The 23,487-nt window shown below is 44.2% G+C and overlaps 3 protein-coding genes across 3 annotated transcripts; 2 read left to right on the plus strand and 1 right to left on the minus strand.

Moving 5' to 3' along the window:
* Positions 1 to 925: 925 nt before the first annotated feature.
* Positions 926 to 4,660, minus strand: LAJ45_01573 (uncharacterized protein; the record flags this gene model as incomplete). Its single annotated transcript, XM_046111166.1, has 9 exons — positions 926 to 1,078; positions 1,145 to 2,029; positions 2,088 to 2,790; positions 2,964 to 3,447; positions 3,520 to 3,748; positions 3,818 to 3,929; positions 3,979 to 4,053; positions 4,288 to 4,301; positions 4,430 to 4,660. The coding sequence occupies 9 exons, from the start codon at positions 4,658 to 4,660 to the stop codon at positions 926 to 928; spliced, it is 2,886 nt and encodes a 961-aa protein (XP_045975110.1).
* A 6,839-nt stretch (positions 4,661 to 11,499) lies between these two features.
* Positions 11,500 to 12,376, plus strand: LAJ45_01574 (uncharacterized protein; the record flags this gene model as incomplete). The annotated part of the gene is made up of 4 exons (XM_046111167.1): positions 11,500 to 11,655; positions 11,732 to 11,741; positions 12,186 to 12,213; positions 12,286 to 12,376. 4 exons carry the CDS (start codon positions 11,500 to 11,502, stop codon positions 12,374 to 12,376), a joined length of 285 nt encoding a protein of 94 aa, XP_045975111.1.
* Positions 12,377 to 22,341: 9,965 nt separating this feature from the next.
* On the plus strand, positions 22,342 to 23,327 carry LAJ45_01575 (uncharacterized protein; the record flags this gene model as incomplete). The annotated part of the gene is made up of 2 exons (XM_046111168.1): positions 22,342 to 22,800; positions 22,860 to 23,327. The coding sequence occupies 2 exons, from the start codon at positions 22,342 to 22,344 to the stop codon at positions 23,325 to 23,327; spliced, it is 927 nt and encodes a 308-aa protein (XP_045975112.1).
* Positions 23,328 to 23,487: the final 160 nt, after the last annotated feature.

Here is a 23,487-nt window from a genome sequence, read left to right on the forward strand (position 1 = left end):
AGTTCGAGGCAAAACCAACGCCTTGTGTGTGTGACGGGCTGTCCGTTTTCGGGATGATCTTTGGAGTAATAGAGATCGAGAGCTCGAGAAGTGAGAACATAAAGTGTAGTATGAACTCTTTTCGTCCATATAGGTAGAGTTTAGAAAAATGGCTCCAAGAAAAAGTACAGGTTTGTAGTTTGGAACCCTTATAAGGACTACATGTATTTTTTAGTCACAATCACATATGTAATGATAATATTGTAGTAGACTCTAGTAGCAATATAGCATTGGACCCCTGCTACCACTAATTACTACATGTACCAATTGACTGCCCAAGTCAACAATAATAGACCGTTAACGTTAGGTACCGCATGATCATGATATAACACTGCAGCAGAGTAAACTACTACTGGAATCCAGACTACCAAACACCACCCAAGACAATGAGGGGGAAGCACTCCGTTTCCCTAAACACTCGCCCTGATTGATGATTGTTGCTATATAGACTACAAGAAAGAAGGTATTGGGTAAATAAAAAGAAAAAGAAAAGGGTAAGAAGAGGGAGCAGGTGAAAGAGGGGGGGGGGGGGTTATTAAAATTAACGAGATCTTTTTTTTGGTCGGGGAAAAACTCATCATGACGTCGCTGTGTACTTTGGTGTATACTTTTGCTACACACTACTTGCGCTGGTCATCACTTGTCACTCTTTCTCCTCCTCCCCGCCTCAGCCACCACCACCACCACTTCTCTCGTTCTCCTTTTCCTTTTCCAATTTCAAAAACATCTTGATATCCCTCCTCCACGCGCGAGGCACACGCCTGTTATTGCCGCCTACTCTCCCCGCGCGCCCTACGCAATGTGAGAGTAAAAAAAAGAAAAAAGATATGAAAAAAAAAGAAATATCCAAACTCCAAAATGTTTTTTTGCAACCTCAATTCGATTTTCAATTCCTCCGTTGCTCAAATTCCGCTACCCCATCTCTCGTTTGCTGATCAGGTTCACGGAATGCCGGTGTCATTGGGTACCCCACATCACCGGGTGGCACGGAAGCCCAGTGGTCCGCGTAAGAGGGCGGAAGCGATATGTTTCTGACTCCCTGTGACTCTCTCCTGCGTTGGCGCCTCTCCTGCAATATCTCGGTAGGGTCAGGCTGATTTCTCACATTTATGCTATTCATTTGAGTGGAGTTGGTAAACATCATGCCCGAGGGAGGCTGGAGGTGATTTGTGAGGAGATCCTGATCTGCAGAATGACCCTGGTTCGACGGGAAGCTCTGCTGATTGTCGGCCGCCGAATCGGTAAAGTGGGGGGGCACGTCCTGCATTGCCGTCACATCATCAAAGTGTGTGTGGATGGGGATATTGGAGAACGGGAAGGGTTCGCCCAGTATACCGCGGAAAAGGTCGGTGAATTCCTCGGCATTGGTTCCTGGTCTAGTCTCCTCGGTCTGGTTTCCATTGTGTGTTCCCAATGGCTGGTTCTGTTGCTGGGACTGGGAGTAATCCGAGCTGGAATTGCCGCCGCTGTTTGTGTTGTTATTAATATTTCCAGCCTTTATTCCACCAGGAACGTCCCGGTTCTCCGGGAAATCTGTTGGCACGTCCGAGACATCACCGCCAATCTTGGAGGCAGATATTACCAGCAGCTTTGTAAGGACTTTCCAAGACCTTTCAGCACCCAAGCTGTCTTCTGCCATGGCCCTCAACCACCTCAATATTTTTTTGGAATCTTTCAACAAGCTGTCGGCTTGCTGCGGGTTGTGCTCAGCCCGCATAGCCATTTCCACCATCAAAATTGTACCTGCAGAGACAAGATAATGGAGCAAGCACCACCAAGGAGAGCTGCTTATTAGGCCAACGGGGTTTGGCTCGTCCGGCAAAAGTGCCACCGTCTCACGGGCAGCCTCAATACACGTTGCCGCTGCAGACCGATTAAACCCACGTGAACGATTGGATTCATTTGGTATACGGTAGTAGTTCAATCTGCATAGGCATGGGCGATTGATGATAATTCGGATGTAATGGTACTGGAATGCAAGATTCATTCTCTGCTACCAACGTCAGTGAAGCTTGAATCATATCTCTGTCACGCAAAAAACACTATACCTGTCTGTAATAAAGCTGATCTCGTTGTCTTTTGCCGAAATCCAGCAAGTTTGGAAGGTCAGCACGCCATTTCATAACCTTCAACTCCATCGCGGAGATTGTCCCCTGAATGTCACTCCAGCTTCGAGATCTGGTGGCAGGGCTGTAAAGGTTTGACAATACTTCGGCAGTTATTTGGTTGAGTTTTGTATGCTCAACAAAATAGGTTGAGGGATATGTGCCAGAGCTAAGAAAATTGATAGAAGTGCGTGAAGAGCCTGATGTAGCCTGTTTTGACGTTGTTGAAGAAGGAGATGGCGCAGAAGAGATGTTAGAGGCGGGGACAGAGGGTCCTGGGAACTGAGGTGTGGGAGGCGAATTGCGAAAAATGAAAGGACTGGAAACGGCGGAAGGTTTTGCGGATGGTGGCTGTGAGTTAGGACTGGCGGTTTCGGAGTACTTTCTCAAGGCTATATCAAACCCATCCTCCATGGGATATTGTTCTTCATCAACAGGGCGAGGCATTGGTACACTACAATCCCGCTCATGAATACAAGATGGTCGACCGGTCATAATACAAAGTAGATATTCTAGGGAATATAGCGAGTACCACATTCGCACGCGCATCTCCTTCTCTGCTTCATCGAGCTCAGGAACGTCGTTACGAAGATTAAGACCGAGAGTCTGCGAGTAGCGAATGGCAAGTCCGACAACGTTCCATGCACTGGCAATTAGGATAAAATGATTAGCGATGGGATAGCGAACCGGAGGGGGCGGTACGTAGTTAAGGTATATGTTTATTTAAAGGTTTCTAAGATATGTCTCTAAGACACATCAAGAACCGCACGGGAGACATGGCATGCTTGGTAATCCAAAAAAGATGAGGAGGTAGAATACCGATTAGTTTGGTTACTAGCAATAAGATAAATGCCAGCTAATCCAACAACTTGAACCTGCTGTAAATCAGGTACTTCAAGGATGCTTCCTTCATCAAGGCTCAAAACTCTACCCCTAGAGAAATATTTAAGGTGCTCGATCTCAGATTCCTCCTTCCAATCAGCATTGGTAAGACGCCCATACAATGAGCCAATCGCAAACATTAAATTAAGCATTGCCAACCACCGCTTTGAGCTCGCCGGGGGAAAGAAAGACTGAAAAAATGCGTCGTACTGCGCCATAAAGAGCTTTTTTAGTACGATAGGGAATGTGGGATAAACTGTGGAGAAAAATGCATTCAAAAGCTCATCAGCGGTTTCTTTAGGAGGAAGATAGAACGGATTGATTTGTCCCCCAGCTATAGAAACAGATAAATCGTCTAGGTGATAGGTAGGCGTTTCGAATTGGTATTCGTCGTCATTCCTAGTGGCAAGAGCACTGGATTCTAAGTTGTAATTTTTAGTCGATGTCTCTGAATGCGATTTCTGAGAACCAGTTCCCGGCATGGGAGCCATACGTGGCGGTTCTGCCGAAGCTTCACGAGCAAGTTGTTGAGCTACTCTTTGAATCCAGGCAACTTCACTATTTTTCCCCATGTACCCCGTTGGGTATGCGCTGTCGCTCCGATTGGGCTCTTCTCGAATATGGTCTACAGAGCCGGTTGAGCCGACCCCGGCCGTGACAAGCGATTCGCCGTCCCGGTTCTTTTGAAGAGCTGAATGGTATTCTAGGCCAATATCGCGTGGCTGTAAGGGCAGAGGTTGTAAGTTCTGTGCAGGCAATAGGACACGCCCAGAAAACTCGACTTGACTGACCCCTTGCAAAGCCTTTTGGATAGCTAATTGGCCAGCGCTGTCAACGTGACACTTCAATTGCTCAAGCACCGACTCGTACAGTTCCACCTTCGATTTCAAGGAGATCATCTCACTAGGTTCAAGGTTAGCTGTATAGCTTAGTAGTTCGGATCAAGCAGTACTTTTTAGCTTTATCGCGCTTTCCGTCAGCATAATAACAGCCGAGTTTGAAGTCCTGGCAATGTTTGCATATGGGTCTATTTCAAAATTAAGTCAATTAGTATTATACCACTAGGGGAGAATGATCCAAAAAGTTCCGGTTCAAAGCCCCATCCCTCGACTGTTTTCAACCGTGGAGAGCTCGTTTGACCGTGCCCGAGATATTCCGTAGCCTAAATTTAAGTTCCAATATCTCTTGAGGTTGAAAACATCCGAACAATGAGACCCGAAACCCGTTATGAAATAGGTAGGCACTAGAAAATCTCCCACACCTTTCACCACTACACTATTCAACCCAATGCGCACGAATGTCGCAGGCAAGTAATTAGCGTGATACTATGTTTTTATTTTAAAAGAAAAAAGAGAGATCGTACGTTGTGGGGATGGGATAAAATAAGGTTTCTCGGCACGAACCTTTGTTTTTCTTTGTCTGCAAGGCTCACATGCGTGTGGAACTCTGTGCCTATCCCCACCGCTAGCACCCGTTGAACCGCCGCTGCCATCGTCTCTGGTTGCACTTGGTCGCAAGCGTGGAATAGGGACCTTCGAATTCCCTTGCTGTTGTTGCGGAGACTGTGCAAATTCCGCTGCTGAGGACGAGGCTGAAGAGCTCTTGCGAGCTGCACCAGTACGGGGATCCGCCATTGGTTGAACTGTATGGATGTAGAATGAGTATGTAGGTATGTAAGTAAGCTCTATGGTTTCGGATGGGTACAAGGATGAGGAGTGCGATCTCAGATCGGATGGGAATTGAGGTGTGTGGGAGGGTCCGTTGAAAGATGGGATAGGATGGCTAGGGATTACGAATTCGGGAAAAATTGTACAATCCGGGACAAGAGAGGGAAGGCGACACTCCTTCGCTGTGTTAGAAGTGTAAAGTGTGTTATTGCAAGATATTGAAAAACTTGGCATAAGGTCTAAGAGAAAACCTCATAATGACGAAAAACGGTTTCCAGAGCAGCAGGAGGGGAATTTCGTCGGATGGCCAGCTTTAAACCATCCAGCGGTTCCAGTCTCAATAACATATCTAGGAGGGGAGGAGTCAGTGGGGCTTTTCTCCCTTTCCCTTCTCGGCGGCCGGGTCAAGGTCTTGACAGGCCCTTTTGTCCAAGAAATGCCTGGGCCGTTCCAAGTTCCCGTAGAACTTTCTCCGATCCTGGCATCAGGTCGAAAAGTTCTTGATCGCGCAACCTGCTTTCTGTGGCTGGTGGGATAGCCCAGGATGGACAAGGACAGCCTTGCCCCGTCACTCTTTTCCAGTTTTATGCTTGAGGTGCTTAAAGTGACGTCACCTGGCTTCAGCCGTACTGTCGGTGATCGCGAGTGGGCAACTTGGAAGCGATTTCTGGATTTATGATACATGTCGGTAGAACAATATGTAGGGATTAAGGACCCTGACTATGCAGTCGACCCTGACTGTGATACTTTACAACTGACATTGTGTTTGGTCAACCCAACGTTGGGGAAAGTTCTATCCCATAGATTAGGTTGATGGAGTTCAGTGGTGGTGTATCTAATCCCATGAGATTCACCACGTACCGTACCTGCCGTCGACACCGTTTACCAACAGCGCCGGTCTCTTAGGTCTTTCGGCAATTTGTACCTATACTTGCCGGATTTTTTTCTGTCCAGCGAACCTATTCTTCCTGATACGGAAGAGTCGCAACGACTTTATCTATCAAATTCGCGAAGTTTTAGGGCCGTTGCTTCGTAGCACTCCCATATTTCTGGATGAGGCAAGTACATGTAGAGCAAGAGATGAAGGGACCTCGGCGAAGTCACTTTTTCTCAATGATTATGTGTGGCTTGGTAATAATTATGTGTGGCTTAGTGACTTTGCCATCACTAATTAGGAGGTCTCACGATATGCAGGTGTTACCAGGGCCGCGTGATCCTACGCAGGATCGTTCTTAGGGCTGGGGGGTCGGCGGGTAGGAGGAGGCTTAAACAGGACGACCCGGTTGTTGACCAATTAGCGAAGAACCCCGACATGTTAGGCCCACGAAGGGATCGAGACAGGTATCGACTTTGGGGATGGCAAAGGGATTCTCCGATAAAGATGTAGTGTAGGTTGCCTAGTTTACGTTCATTTCTAAGGGCTTGGTTGGTACTGGCTGGGGACCTATTCTACTCGGGTGGGCATAAGAACCAAGTGAGGATACAAGGATTATTTGTATGGAGTGGCGCCGCTCTGCCATACAAATAACCCTATTGCATTTTCTGGTTCTTTCTCCCATACCCGAGTACAGTCTTTTACCGTCTCTTGACGAATACTGCCAATTGACGAACAGGGACTTTGGGCCAATAGAAATTAAAAGGACCGGAGATCTCGTAGCTTGGTTGTTGCTTGACTGTTTCTTTCTATACTTGGAATCCTTGTTCGTTAAGTGGTAGTATTCGTCAAGAGACGATAAAAGACTGTAGTTTCGATAAACCAAGGCGAGTCAATGCTAACTGCATGTGATTATTTAACCACAGACCACAAGATTTTCTTGCATGCGATATTCTTGTACCCAGAATCAATGAAACTATGAGTTGAAAAAAAAAAGAAAGAAAAAACTATTAGGTATGAGACATGTGTATGGCCGTGACTGCTGTCGAGGATGTAGGTACTCGGGTACAAGGGTTAGAACTAGAACATGCTATGAGGTTATTTGTATGGCAGAGCGGCGCCACTCCATACAAATAATCCCAGTCTCTTCACTTGCATGTTCTGGTTCTTATTGCTACACCCGAGTACCTAAAGGTCAGCGATATTTTTCATCGTTGTAGGGGTTAATCGATCGTGACTAGCTAGCTGTCAGCCACCATTGACACGTCTATCTATCAAGAGTCAATGTTGGCTAATAAATCCGACGTACTGGAGTAAGATCAATGGTGGAAATGAGGTAGCCAATCGACACCCGGGACACTTCTATAATAAGAGTGTTCGTAAATTAAGGCTGGCCTATCACTTATCCTGGACTGGGTGATGGTAGACGCTTTCACGGGGGTACGGTCAACACGGGGGTACGGTCAATCTCAAATATACGCCGGAGTGATGTATGATACGCAGGGAGTTGATCGACTACCTCTTTTGGTTTCCATACAAAATCTTGGAATTGACCATACCCCCGTATTGACCACACTCCCGTAAAGTCGTCTACAGCGAGAGATAAAATTATTGTAGAAACAGGGGTCTAAAAAACAGGGTTTCTGTGGCTGGGCAAGCCAATAGGACTCCTCCCATATTTCTACCGCAAGCTGTACTCTTTATGTTCTATGTACCGGGTGTTCACCCTTAGTCTGAAGAACTCTGCTTCATTTGTTGAAAATGCAGGGATTTTATATGGGAGCCACCAATTATCATCGATCACACCGGCCAGGTCTGGCCTTAGCGCACTAAATTTGTATGGGGGAAAAAAGTCTGAAGAACTTTCATATATCTTCACTCAAAAATCAAAATATTTTGCTAAAAATACAAAAAATAACTGCAGAATAGCGCTGGCTCCCAGCTTCCCCTAGATAATATTTTGAGCTCATAAGCCCTTGTGGGGAGTATTTTCTGATGAAACTGGGTGCATTGTAAAAGATGGGGGGCAGCCTATTCAAGTACTTTTTCTGGCGCCAAGTATCATTTTCTGCAGCTTCAACCAATCATACGCCAAAAATGGTTCTTCAGACTAACCCATAACCCCCAGTACTATTACTAGGTTGCTATATCGCTACTAGTTTATGGACCTCTATCACCACTATCGCAGTGTCAAGTTTTGTGACCTGTATCAACCTCTAATTCAGCAGTACTCATTTCCTACCTAGGCTAATCTACGGGCCTAAACCTGTGAAGATTTAAGTATAGATGTGTACAAGATCTCACTCGCAAGTTGCTCGGCGAAACAGACGTACTGAAAATCACATGTAAACTCGTCTGGAGGTTCGTCGTGGTGGCAATTCGTGCCTAAAATACTCAAGTATGTAGGTTTTCATTAGAGCGTATTTGACAACTGTCGATTCCGACAATTGACAGTTCGCCGGCTGCAATAGCGGTTTGCCGAACCGTCAATTTTGATTGATGAGGGTATCGGCACAGGGTACCGGAACTTGGAGCTGGACTCTATCAATGCGCAAAAGGCCTTATGTCTCGATCTCGTCACCACTGATAATGGTAAATAATTTGAGAGTTCGTGAAGTATAATGTCAATTTTGCGACCCGCAACTGTCAAAGCCGAACTGTCAATTGTCGAAATCGACAGTTGTCAAATACGCTCTATTTTGTGGATAGATATCAATAAACTAAAGAAAAGGCTCCTGCTAAGCCTGTCGATCACTTCAGTCTAGAAAGTCGGCAACTGGTCGTTGGGATCATGATATCTGGGAACCCTACGGGAGATTCTTCTCAGATCACGTCGGGGGCTAGTGGTGCGTGCTGGATCGGGCCGGCAGCTTGCATGAATGGGTAATTTCTTAAACTCACAGCTTTCGGGGTTTCTTTGCCACCGAACGATCTGAAGAAGTGCACCTGCACACAAAGCAGCGGTACCTGTTTCAGTAACAATCTAGAGTAATCAAGCCCGAGTGGGGCTCCGAGTAGGCACCGTGGCGTTGATACACAGATCGAGAACAAAGTTAATTTGTTGATCACGTTCATGAGTACTGTATCCCTTAAGCCGTCAGGACCGATTTCAATCCTGTTACTCATACCTGATGCGGAAGTCGTGATATGATATAAACATCGCAGAGAAGTGATCATGATGCGTAGCTGCTCACGCTAGTTCTTATCATTAAACCGTGATAGATCAGCTCATAATGGTCACTTCTCTGCGATGTTTATATCACGACTTCCGCGTTAGGTATGAGTAACAGGATTGAAATCGGTCCCGACGGCTTAAGGATAGAGTATATCCCTTCGTTCGTCAGAGCAAAATCGGAGACATATTAGGCCTGCGACGGCGTGGTGATATTCAAAAAACCTAGCTACCTACAGACTGTGGAGACACCTGAAAAAGGTATAGGAGGGGTCACAGAAGGTGACTTTACAGCAAAAGGCTCACGGAATAAGGATTAGATTTATTACCGAGTAAAAGCTGCCCATTAGCGCCTGGTCGTGAAAATTAAAACACACGAAGGGATATACATACAGAGTCTGGTAGAATTATTGCGAAAGTCAGAACTAAAAGAGTGGGCTTCTTGGTCCGTGCTCACTGCAGAAATTCCTTTAAGGGCCAATAGGACTATCGGGTCACGGAAAACCCACTTTCGCAATAATTCTACCAGACTCTGTACATGTACTTATGTATGATATTATACCATCATGATATCAATCACTAAAGCTAAAGGTTATCTCGTGTGTATGGCTGAACTTTAATTGGTAGAAATCAACATCTAATTCGAAAAAATAAATAGTTTGACGTATCTGTCTGAGGCTCTTTCATTTAAAGTATTGCCGTTCTCAAGCTAGCGGACAACCAATAGAGAGTCGAGTCATAGCTGTAGGCAGAATATGTGACATCCTCCAAATGCCACATTACGAGTAAATAACTTTACTGGAAATGCAAATATTTCAAATCATAATGGGTCCAACTGGCTGATGTCCATAATTGTGCAGGGTACATCATGATCAGATCACTGATGCCGACATGATCATATTAACCATAAGTGGAGTGGTACTATCACTAGGTATGACATGCCTGATTGAGCCGTATATTGGATATCGACAAGTAAGCGAACATGGAGGTGGTAACCATACAAACCACTAACATCAAAATTTCAAAGTCGCACTCTTGGAGTGATATTTCGGCTATAGGTACTATCACCACCGAGGAATTCATATACAATACCCTTTTCCTCTACTAGCGATGCCGGAAACATTATTGATCATGTGACACTCGTATTGGTGTGAAGCTTTGGATTTGTGAAGGCAATCGATCACATGATCAATAATGTTTCCGGCACCGCTAGTACATTCTTGTGGTTGTTGAGAAATAAGTGTTTAAAGTTGAACTCCCATAAATTTTGGTTGCAACCTCAATGTTCGCTTACTTGACTCCTTCTTCAGGTGTGACCCTTTGCACGCCACCGGGGACTGCAGGATTCAGCCGAAGGCCTTCGTTGATTACCGAATCCAAGTACCTTGTTGTAGCCGAGTTTCCATTTAATATTACCTCTGGGACGACTGAACCTTTGTCGGTGTCATATTGAGCATTGTATATGGCATCAATCTCATGTTGTAGCTTTTGAAGAACATGTGGATTGTTGGCAAGCTGGGTAAAGATATTGATAAACGTGTTGGCCGTGGTATCACTATCGTTTTCACACTTAGTACTGATATTCATAGGGTCTGGATACCAATGTAGTAGAGCTGGATTCTACCTTCCAGCTACAGAGGCCAGTTGTGCGTCGCCGATTAGATCGATATGGTGCTCTCCAATATTTTGGGGTTCCGCTTCTAGCAAGAAATGAAAGATGTCCGGCTTCTCTGGTTTGAACTACGCTAGCCGTTAAATTATACTACCATGAGGTCGAGCAACAATCATCATGTAGCTACGTGCACTTACCTGCTTTCTTTTCTCAACCATATGCCCACATCACCTCTCGAAATTGTCGAATTCACCGGATAAGCTTCCAGGTAGCCATTGCAGCAGGAACATGAACCAAGGAACATGACTAACACTACCTACAACTCTGGTAAAACCATGCATTGTTTTTATGAAGCTGTCAGCTCCATCTAGTCCCTCTGTCTCAAGTATGCCAAATGGTTTTCCAAACGCCAAGTCTCCCATAACGTCAAAAGTAAGGAACATGAAGAGATTGCTAATATTCATAGGTGCTCCTTCGCTCTTGGAAATGTTTGACATGAGCTGGTCAGAGTATTTTGCGATTTGGGGAACGTATCCTTGCAACGCTTGGGTTGAAATACTGGTTTAGCACCTTGAGGAATGCAATTACGAGGGTTTATATCTTTACCTTTAACAGTAAAATCCCTGTCCCAGCTGGATCCTCCTGCGTATTGCGTGGGTTTTCCCGTCTCGTACCGTATGAAGACTGATTTTAGCGTTACCCGAGCACCAAATTCCTTTGTTTGCCTTTCCCAGCATAGGAATTATATCCGGATCAATAATAGAGAGGTCATTGGGGTCTATACCGCGCAAAACGACTTATAGTAAGTACTCTCTCGCTATTAGGTCTTATATCGATTCAGGGATCGATAGGCCAGGGTTTTAACACACCAATTCTGAGAATGTCTCCATAACGCTTGTGCAACTTCTGGGAGTACTGATGAAATCTAAGCCCCGTCCTCCATTGCTGATAAACGACCCACCAGTTGCTCGTTTTTGCCCAGAAAGGACCTGGCATATTTCGTACAGGGTGAAGCCAAATCCTATAAACCAGGATGCTGGCTGCCAACCCAAGAAGGAAAGACCAATATATAGTGATCATAAGTAGCAATGAGATTGCAAAGGATCGTTTGCAATATGAGTAAAAGATAAAGAAAAGAGCAACCGGAGATGAACACTGAGCAGAAGAATATACGAAACCGTGAGTCCAGTTCGGGACGACTGAAGAAGACAAAGTGGGAGGCGACTGCAAGAGATATTGAGAGGGCCGAGAGTTGTGATAAGGGGAGATTAATCGTCTCTTCTAGTAAGTTGTCCATTCTTGAGGTAGGATTCCGGGCCTTTTTTTGAATATCTGTGTTGCTGGTATGTTGAAACGAGGCTACTGATTACGGGCGAGTAGATGATTATGTGTACGAACACACTTCTTTTATAATTAATTGCGTCGGCCGCACAAATGATGCAATAAGAACACGGCTATCTACGATCATACGGAGATCAATGTATTATTGTCCCACTATCCGCTATTATATCATTTCATTCGGTTTCTTGCGTTATGTATTTCTACATTCAGCTATGAGCTCTGGATATACTGCAGAATCGTTTAATCTTTGGAACCCCTTAAAGTTGGGTAGCTTTTCTTTCAATTACATGTTGGCATTCGGATACACACAGACTTCGTTTTTCTTATGTCGTTGTTTGGAGTGATAGGCGTACTCTCATGAATAGTCTTTCAAGATGAAAGATTTTGAGAGAGTTATACAGGTTTGAAGGACCTGGCTTGACAAAGCGACCTATTTATGATTGTCCCCATAAACACCGATTCCAACCAGGGGCTAAATCAATCTCAACTGTAGCCATTGTGCACATGAATGTCATACCAAGGTATTGTCCAATGTACTTCCAGGTTTAAATTAAGTCGGAACCTTTATTCAGTGACTAACTACATGTATATAGCTGCGAGAATAATCTCCCGCTAATCCTTGGCGTGTCGAAAGCGGTGTTAAAACCGAAAGTGGTGGCGGAACCTTATTCTCGCAGAAGCTAGGTCTTGAAGTATGATTCTTCAAACTCAAACTTCAATATATACAATTACGAGAAGAGACTTGATAATCCCTTGGTGTGAAGTAACGGGTTTGGGTTGTTTTCAGCGATGGTGAGATAACCATTCGATCGCAACCCAACGAGTCGGTTATATATAGGCCTTAAAGTATATTGCACATAGAGCTAGAGCCGAGAATTACAAAGCTTATATGTACACTTTGGTTCAAGGGATGCATCGATATGGAAGCGGCGTACGCACACGATAATTATGCGGATGTTGTTGCTACTAGCTATAGTGCCACCACTTAAAAGAACTACTGTACTGGTTAGTGAGGTTGAGACAACCTGAATCAGTGAGACTTTTTCTATTGGTACATAGATTAATATATTGGTACAGTTATTATTATGGGTTCGCTTTCTACTCCTGGCGAGTGATGATTTGAGAGGTTTTTTCGAGGTCTGATAATTGTCCAGCACTTTTGGTACAGGCCGGCAGGGCTTGGTCTGACATTTCTATCGTTGGTACAAGCTCATTAAAATACCTTACGAAGGCCGGAAATTTTCGGATAAAACGCCTCTTCTGACTGCTGGCGTCCCAAACACACCAACCGGCATAGCCCGCCACAGCCAGCACACCAACAGGCCTGCTTGACAAGGAAATAGGTGAGTTAGCACCTACCTATCTCAATATCATATCGACTATTAAAGTCATAGTAGCCGCTTGCGGATATGTAATCAATGGATGTACCAAGCTAGTGCTAATAACATTGAACGCGCATATTCACAACCTATCACTCGCTAATACCCTAAGACTAGGACCCTTTTTTCTCTTTTTTTTTTCTTCTTTTGTTTGTTTGTTTAATTCATTAATTGCATAAGACCAGGATCTAATAGAGACCGGGAAGACAAGAACCGCGAACGAACTATTTCTTTAATCGTTAGTTAGACGGCAATCACGTAATATAAACCTGGGAACTATAGTAGAGAAATCGCCACAAAAATCCCAAGGAGGTTTTTGATCGAAGGTTGATTATAACAATGCAGTTACCGGCCAAGCATCTGCTTTGCCAGTAATAGTTAGTCACGATTTAACAGTATCCTTTTTTTCAGGGTCTTGGACTGGTTGCTATCTAAAGTACAGTCTGGTAGAATTATTGCGAAAGTGGGTTTTCCGTGACCCGATAGTTCTATTGGCCCTTAGAAGATCTTTTGCTACGAGCACAGACCAACAAATCCACTCTTTTAGCTCTGACTTTCGCAATAATTCTACCAGACTCTGTACATAGGTACTTGCTGATCCAGGCCTTTCCACAAAGCTTAGCTACATGTAATTTGTCACCAACCACTTATCTATAAGAAAAGGAAGAAGGGCCGGGGATAAACCGGAAGTTCCGGATATCTTCTCACAAAATTCACAGACTAGCCGGAAGCGACGGTCGGCGGTAGAATTTACTCTATCCAGTATGCCCAAAATAATAGTCGTTAGTCCTTTATTGATAACGATGCTGTTTCCACGCCAATTGGCCGTGTTATTCGTGGGAATAGACGAATAGATAAGGCTCAAAGCTGATGAGAAGTCTTTTGCTTGTGGCTTGCCATGTCCGGGCCCCGGAGACTGAGGTTTCTATCAAGGCTATCATACACTAATATGGCTTAGCTTAGGGGACGCCGATGCTTAGGTAAGGAGAGTCTTCGGAATCACAAGCCGTCAATCGGGCCTTCTTGGCGATCGAATGGAGCTAATCGATATACATATATTTTTTCTTCTATAGTTCTAGTGGTGAGCAGTTCGGCCGGTTGGCCACCAGCTGGGCGAGTCTCCGACTGGTCAACATAGCAGAGTAGCTCCCAACTCTTTTTGATGCATCTAGTTGCTAACATTCGGTTCTTTTTGGCTAAAGAACCGCTAGGATCATGAATTATCATTCGGGAACTGCACCCATGTTTCTGTGGTTAACTACATGTAGTTAATTTGCAATGCCGGCTTGGCCCAGACTCAATGGTTTTCACTTTTAGCCACAGCCGATACCGTATTAGCTATTAGGACAAAACACTTATATTATAGCACAGATATTTGTTCCAGACAGATGAACCGGGGCAGACACTATAATAATACAATATAAATAAATTATTTATAAAATTGTGTCTAGTCTGTAGTGAGATATTATCAGATCATGAATGTACACTTCCTGAAAGCTTGCCAGTGGTGTTAATTTAGATTCGACCCTCTATCGCTGAAACAAAAACGGCCCGTAAGAACGAAAGGAAGAGAAACGTACGCCCAATGAAACAATACATTTTGATAAGCCAGAAAACCCTGAAAATACTCAGCTGCCAATATATAAACATACCCAAATAAAAAAAGGGGGGGGGGGGGGGGGGAAGAATGGATAAAAAGATGTGCTAGAATTTACTAAAAAAATGAATGGGGGTATGTGCTAAACTTTACAACTATGAGGTAAAAGCCCAAAGAACCATAACCCCTAATAACAACCACATTGACGGAAGGTTGGCACTCAAGCGCATACCCAACGCACAAACATAGTTCCGTTCTTCCCAATATGCACAATCATGTGTAGCATCTAGAGTTGCCGTCCCGTCGATAGTTGCGTCCACGGTTCCCGAAGTAATTGGAGAAGTAGTGGTGTCGGTAGTAGTGGTGTTGTTGAAGTAGCGACTTCGTCGTTAACGCGTTGGTTCCGACTACCATATCTACCACTCCACATGAGTCACCCTCCGGAGGAGCTGGGTCTGCATCGGCCCCGTATGTGACATCCCTTCCCGGAGATGGGAAATCTACGTCTTTGTCCGGCACAGTAACACATCCCTTGCCAATATTCGCTACAAATATGGATGGTAGTGTGGTACGTGGGTGTAGAGACCCTTTAGGGATCTCTTTTTGCTGTGACTGCTTTCGATTGTAACAACTACGCAATTCATGTACATCTCACGGTTGCCTACATTGTTGAACCAGGACCTAGGTAGAATATCAGTAAAGATGCATGATAGCGGAATGATGTGGAGTCTATATGAATACTATGATAGAAGGACGTCGCCGGTTGGAGTATCATCAGGTATGGTGAAACCGAATATCTGATCGCCCAAAGGATCTGCTCTGACATAGTCGCCAATGTAGGATTTGATGACCGCAAAGGAACTTCCCTTATCGTCACTTAATGCAATCTGGCATGACCCCCCTCCGTGTGTTGAACTTCCTGTTAATCTATTTAACAGTAAGCAAAAATACATAGAGCATTATTCAATTAATGGCTTAGGTTTACCTTATATTATAAGCCCCCCCAGCCTCATAGGTCATCACAGAACGGCCCTCAGGAGTCCCCATATCCACATGGTGCCCTTTACAAAGAAAGTCTGCATCCCCTGTTCCAAGCGGGGAAGAATATGTGTAGTCTTGGTCTTGAACTTTGTAGGGGTTGTCTTTATAGCGGAGCGGTGGTGGGTCGAACATGGTCATATGTGCTACCGCGTCCATAACAAAGAGCAGGCTTAGAAGGATATACGAGGGAGTCATTTAGATCGTCTATAGTTATAAACAGTCTTCGCTCTGGTAGTTGTTCGGTTCTGTGCACAATGGACTTAATTACTGCATACGGCTATCCTTTATTATTTATACTATATGCGGGTGGGTGTTTGCATAGTTATTCGGACTAGATTGAACTTAAGGGCTAAGCATTTACGTTTTTTAACTGCATAGCTACATACATGTATCTATGCAAGCCATTGTATCTCCACGTATTCGCGCTGCCAGCCCCGGGCCACAGGCGCCAAAACGGTCTTCATGTGCCTCTAGGGGGACCCTACTAAGGCGTTAAATGGCATGCGAATCAGATATGAACAACCAGTGGTAAGAGTAAATGTGTAAACACACCTATAATATGTGCTGTGCCACTCGAGACGGGGACAACAGATATGGTTGGGAGACGAAAATATACCAATAACGAACTCCCGGACCACGCAAATCTCAAGTCCCGAATCTGTTATTTTTTATTATTATTGAACTTTATCTAGTTCCTCCGCAGAAGGACTAGAATAACTATCTCTCATTCGGTGATCATGATGCGTGTAAATATATTGGGATAGTTATAGATATTCGAATAATCTATGCAAGTCCTTAGGCCATTGAAAGTAAAAGGGCAGTCCGAGCCGCCACTGCAATTTGAAAAGTGAATACCAAGGATGGTCTTGCATTCTTCCAGTAGCTAGTAAGCATTGGTACGGTAATATTAGAGGTCCAAGTTCAGCACTTAAGGCATCGCTCTGGTCTTGTTTTTGGCCAGATTTGCCCTCGCCCGCCTCTCGTTAACAATGTTTCGAGGTCGACATAATGCCGCTAGAGCTGCATATATATGAGCATGTTTATTTGAACACATCGTGACCTACATAGATATCTAGCAAGTTACCATCTAGTACCATGAAGTAATTAAACTGCCTGGCTGTTGTGTTTGTAATATCCAACTGATATAGGGTTGGCGAAAACTTATAAAAGGTTCTACACACAGCAGAATATTGCTTATTCTTCATACATTGAACCAATGAATCATGCTATTAGGATGCTTGAGCCCGAAGGGCTGAAGGCTGAGTATATCCACATGCATGAGAGCTAGTTGCCTTACTTAGTGATCCCATTTTCGTCAAGATCGATGCATTCCGCTGCGGCCGCTCACTTCTTTTTTTCTTTTCTAGAGCAGAATCTTCCTTTCTATTGAGAACTACTTTGTGGACACGTGCGAAGCTTTCTTTCGCACATACGGATATATATGGCAATGAAAGAAATATGTTCCAGATCATGAGAGCTGGAGCGCTATGACACAGCCGCTCTCTTTGGGGTATATACATGCAATCACAAGAGCTTTTGAAGGCTGATTGAGAATAGTAGTTTCTCTAGGATTTGTAACAGACTGTATGTAGGTGATCGTCCTTGATTGGCTTCGGAGGGTGAAATAATTGGCTCGGCAGCCCAAGTAAACTGCATGCTTAAAATTGCCCTAGGCTTCGAACGATTTGAAAGTGTAGATTCACTGCTCAAACGTAATCCGATATCGTATTATCGTAACTGACGGAATTAATGGAGAAGAGGAAGATTGAGTCCAGGCCTGGAGGAGGTTGAAACCTATTTAAATACCATCATTATCACACATGTTTCGACATTGAAGAATGACCTCACCTACTCTTATTCATCTTCACTCGAATTCTCGGGGGGGCTTGAAGAGCTGAAGTAAGATATTCAAAGAAGGGCGGTCGATTATGTGTGGAGAGGAGGCACTGTTGATCGATGGAATTGTCCTCCGACTGTTTTCAAGTTAATGTCCGATAATGATTAGTAAGCAATGTGTATTCTTAGGTTGAGTGCAGTGCCCACCAAAATACTCACTGTCTTTGGACTTTAGTGCCCTACCTACTTAAGTTATGTACTTAAATCTATTTATATTTGATTCATCGTTTACGAAGTTCACCAAAACGTTCACATAGTTTGGAGGCCAAATATCCGGAAAAAGTTACGATCAGTATCATATCATATCAAATAACCGTCGTTCAGAATCGATTACCGAGATATAATTGGCCCGGAACAGGAATTCGCCCGGTGTTTTCCGTTTGCAATTATACCGTACCGGGTATCAACTAGTGCTGGACGTCATAATGCACCCTGTTTCACGTATATGAATACATAGCTTAAACACGCATAGGTAGGGGGTTTATATAAGCATGTAGTGTCTGTGATGGATCTTGGCCGCCGTGTTCTAATATGGGAGCGTCGTACCTGCATCTATCGATATGTTGTACTCCAGCGTGGCGAGATGAGTGCTGATTTGAGCTCGAAAAGGACGGCTAAAGATCTCCATAAGAAATGTACCGTTGAAATAAAGATTACTTGTACAGCGCCATGCCATAAGTCATGGGAAGGCGCGAGGTCACAACGCCTGAACACAAAATCTTTCACCACCACCGATGGCGCCCAGAGACTATGTACAGCGGTGGGTATTAAGTCATCGGACGGCCTAGCCACAATTTTGCCTGCAAACGCGTATTTTGGTGGCTTTCTGTCTGATCACTTATTACCCACCGCTGTACCCCGCCAGACAGCTAGGAGGGAATGACCAGCCTCACTGCTGTAGCAAAAAACCGGAGTCTTACAACTCTGATTGGAGGAGAATAGGGTAGATGTTCTGGAGGACTGGCTTGCCTATTCCATCCCATTGAACATGTTTGGGTACACCTCAAGAAGCTTTACCATCAACAGTACCCCCATTTTGCATATGGTACTAGATCACCTTAAGTATTAAAGCCCCTCGTGGAGGAAGGTCTAATTCATTGCTGGGAACTGTTACCTGATGATTTATTTGGTAGCTATCTGAGAGCATGCCTAGGAGAATAGAGCTGTTATAAAGGCAAGGGGTTGGTACACAAGATATTAAATGTCAAATTATTTTTATTTAGCTACTATTTAACAACTATACAAAAAACCAGCTCTCCAAAGGATCAATTGTGGTTGCTGGGTGGGTAGTCGCGGTGGCTCGGGAGGTTGCTACGCCGCGCCTTCCCATGATTTATGGCCTAGAACTACATGTATACATACAATACATGTATGTATGTTGTAGATACCACAGGCTAGGTAGGAGCTGAAAGAGCTTATACATGTACATGTATGATCATGAGCGCGAGCAGCAGTATACTACACTCGTTGCTAGCTTTAAATTTGATTGTAATCACTCTACGCGTGTACGTGTCCAAGTAATCCATCGACCATGTACGTACAGATTGCATCTAGAAGCATTGCGATATCCAGCTGAAGGAATAAATTCCCCGAAAGACAAATGTTAATACAATACTGATACTGAAGGCCGTCAGGTTTCACCAAGATCCTAGAAACATATCCGCAGTTAGATGTTCCTGGTGGCACATACCTTGCGTTTCTTTTACATCAGCGCCCGGTGCATACATGTACACTACACTGACTGAAAAGTAACAAACTCAATTCCTAGTAGTACCACATACTATAAACCAGTGGCCACTCTGTTCAACTACCGGATATTTTAACGCCACCCGCTGCTCCATTCTCGAAATTTACGGCCTCTACCTGTCTCCACCTATGGTTTACTCTACATCTAACACACATCATATTAAAGAAGTTCTAGACAATATGATAGTGGTGCTTACAAGCTGTAGTAGAAACCGCACCCAGTTACAACTCCACATGGCGTTACAATTCCTGTAACATACATATACAAAATCTACCAAAATGGACAAGTTCCATGGACCAAAAGGGCGTTATGCCAGATTAGGCTAACCCTTGTCTCAATTATTGCTACAGGTAAAAGGAGTTGGTTTTTTAGTAAACCAAAGGTACGTGATAATTTTACTGTTGTACAATATCACGGATTAGAAGAATTCACTTATATCATTTTAACCATCTGCCGAATAGATCTAGGCCTTTTGTCGGCCTCGAGTATATTTTCACAGCTTCCGTAAATGCCGTCTTGTCATAACAGCCAGGTAGTGAGACTTCATGAAGAAGTAGTAATACTAGCGTTGAAAAGTGTGAATTACCGATATGATGTATAGGGCCCGAAGTTTTGGCTTTGGTATATGGCGTCTCAGGATGTTCCAACTCTTCATTCGAAGCTTCGGTTGCGGAGTTCACAAACGGTCACTCGAAATTGGCAGTGGCTTGCTCCACTCCGAACCTCGACCGACTTAGGGGTCCGGAGTTGAGACAGAAGAATGAGTGGGGACAGATATACTAATATCTCTCACGCCCCTCGCAAGACAGAAACTTCATTCCTGGAAATGAGAGACAACACTGAAATGATTATTTCAACTAATTGTCTCGGTTGACGGTGAATCTTTGTACGAAAATGACTTTTCAAAGTCTCGTGTCCTTGATCGGGGGGGTGGCACATCTGGCCAAGCTTGAGTGATTTACCATACCCCGGGCGGTGTTCTCGAGTCGGGTTGATTTATCGTTTACTTCAGGTGCTGAGCCATAGAGCATCTGTATGTTGAGAGAGTTTAACGTGACATTATGTAGGGCCTTGCAAGTGGGGGTCACACATATGCTGCTGGCCTGGACCACGGAGCGTTCGAGACCCCCACGAGATCAATCAACATCAGTTACATACATATACATAGTAAAACAAATCCATCCCTGGTATAACCCATTGCAGCCGATCCCTTGCATGCGCATTGGTCCTAGCTCGGCCAGCGCTCGAAACCCATCTTTAAATTCTCTCAACAAACAATCGATCACTCTTCATTCCAGGCCGTGGGAATAAAGACATATACTAGATTAAATATTGATGAAGTAATAAAGGTTATTTCTGGCGCTGTGTAGTATTCGCTTGGACATTATTCGTGGCGGTTGCGCAATCCACAAAAATCTGCGGCTTATATTTGCTTGTTTGGCGCTGTTTGGCGCATTAACAACGGGTGGCCCGGGCTGAATGCTAGGATTATCAAATATAGCAATCGAGAAATTATGTGAGATCTTATGAAGCAAATGCAGGAAGCATTGTAGATCACCTAGGACTTGGAACATTTTAGAGTAGGTAGGTACATAGGTATATGGAATCAACTGATGGTGATATGCACTATCCGAAATTAAATTACATGTAGTTCTAGTTACATGTAGATACATGTACCTACATCCTACAATAAGAATTAACCTGAAATGCAAGCTGCAAGCAGGGGCTTCATTTGGTGTAGCTTTTCACTAGTCGCGAATCAAAGCCGGTCATTATACCAATTAGAAGTACTCATTTTCAGGTTCTCCTAGCCTAGCGCCTGTCCAGGTTACACATAGCAAGCAAATAAACAATATCAGTAAGTTGAGCGTTTTCACAAATAGCTTCGCCAGGAAAGACTTAACTTTAAGAGCAATTCTCAGTAAGGCTCACACCTATAACAAGCCTTTTTGTGGTGCTGCGAGCCGACATGATCGTATGAGGAGCTTGCAATCCGAGATCTGTCGATAGATATAGATATTTCGTTTATTCTGGACATCAGTGCAAGTGAGCGAAATATTTATTTGACGAGTCATCTATGAGTACGTACATGTATGTACACGGTAAGCTGTATGTACTAACCGCTTCGGATATCCACAACTGGAGTTGGAATAAGCGAATGATGATCTGCGTCAGGTGCAAACAAGACGTCTTGTTCAAAATTCAGTGCACCCCGCAAAAGTGAGTCTGCGAAGAAAGCTCTCCGGGGGGTCTTGCATCGACAAAAATGACAGGAGGCTACATGTACTGATCTGGTTCAATATAGATCAGTCGCCGTCTAGAGCCGAGTATTTCGCTTCTTGGAACTCCTTGCGTCGATTCTCAGTTTGACCCAGACTTCAACATGCTGTTTACGTTTCGGCATGTATCCGGTATACGTACCTGATGCCCATTCCTTCCTGGGAATTAACTATTGTTGTTCACCGTCACTTGACAAATACTGCTAGTTGACAAACAGAGGATTTAGGCCGATAGAAATTAAAATAACCTAGCTTAGATAGAGATCTTAATGTACCTTGACTGTTTCTTGCCATAACCCATGACCCCTGTTCGTTAACTAGCACTGGTAGAGTACCTACATATTCGTGGTGAACGACTGTACCCCACACACCCAGCATATGCAAGAGCGTATCGGGATACATAGACTTGCGATGAACCATGGCCATAGTGGCGGAAGCCAATATCATCAAAGAGGCCCACCCACACGAGAGGTAGGATTAACAGGGAGAGCTACATGCCAAATGGATCGGAGATCCTTGCATGCTCCGGGGAGATAAACAAGATGGATGTGAGATGTGAGAAAGCTGGACATTACAAAAAGCTATAAAGTTAAACCCTCACCGACAAAAACATCTTCAACTCACACTTCCCAGAAGCAAAGACCCCCGCACACACACATCTATCTTCATTAAACCTTTTATATCCTCCAATTTCGTCTTATATCTTTGAAATGGCTACTGAATATCAACAATACTCAAACTTTCCCGGAGATTTCCAGAATGACCTGGACGCCCTTTCTGCATCGATATACGATGATGATCTGATACCAATCCTTGACAGGGAGGATAATAGCGATCTTTCCCACTATGAATCCAGTAGATGCAGCTCTTTTTCGGGTCCATCACCAGAATGGATATGCCCCTTGAGAGATAACGTCCCTTCATGCAACCAGTTGTTTGGCAATGTTGCCTACCAGATTCCTCGCGCGCCCCCTCCAACACCTCTCGTGGCATCACCTTCTGTCTTACCTATGTTATATAACGAGGAAAATGAGGAGATCCCAGCATTTGAACTCAGTACTAGCCTCAAAGAGCTTGGTGTATGTGCTGCAATGGGAAATGCCCAAACATGGTGGAGTATGGCAAACGCGGAAGACACCAAGTTCTCCAATCTGGAAGATACGCCCAAGGTTAGTTCTTCTCCCTCGTTCTTTTTTGAATATACTCGTTACTTACTTAAATAATTTAGAGAATTCCTGAGCCATGGCCACCTGCATGCTCATTTTTCGAAGCACCTAGCTACCCACACCAAGCATTCTATAATAACCAAGCACCATGTTCCCCAAGAGATATGACAGTCGAAACACAGCTATACCAGTTCCCCCCACTTAATTCTTATGGCCATTCGCATTGTTCCCCCCCAACACCACCTCCTTCGGCATGCTCCAACAGGACCTCACTTGATAACGATCAAGAGGAGATTGACCTATATTCCTTTTTACGACAGCCCTACTCGATGGTCGAGATAGATTATCAACTACAGTTATTGTCTATAAAACAGCAAGCCGAACATATCAAACAAGAACCATCCGATCTTATCCCAAGTTCAGTAAAACGGGGGAGCCGATTGAGAAAGGCATCTCTTAGTTCCATCGAGAAAGCTGGAACGCTAAAAAGAAAGATATCAGATGTGTTCAAAAGGTCCACCAGTCGCTAAATGATTCCGCCATTTTCATTGGTAAACTAATGTATTAATGTCCGTATCTTGTTTTCTCGGTGTCTTTTTAATTTATTGCGTACACATGGGTGTTTTTGTCTGGGTTGATTTAGGTAGTTTTTGTGGGCGGTAATGTGTCCGATAGGGTTTTTCTTTCCAT

Source organism: Morchella importuna (assembly GCF_003444635.1).
Source record: "Morchella importuna strain M04M26 chromosome Unknown Morimp01GS003, whole genome shotgun sequence".
NCBI lineage: Eukaryota > Fungi > Ascomycota > Pezizomycetes > Pezizales > Morchellaceae > Morchella > Morchella importuna.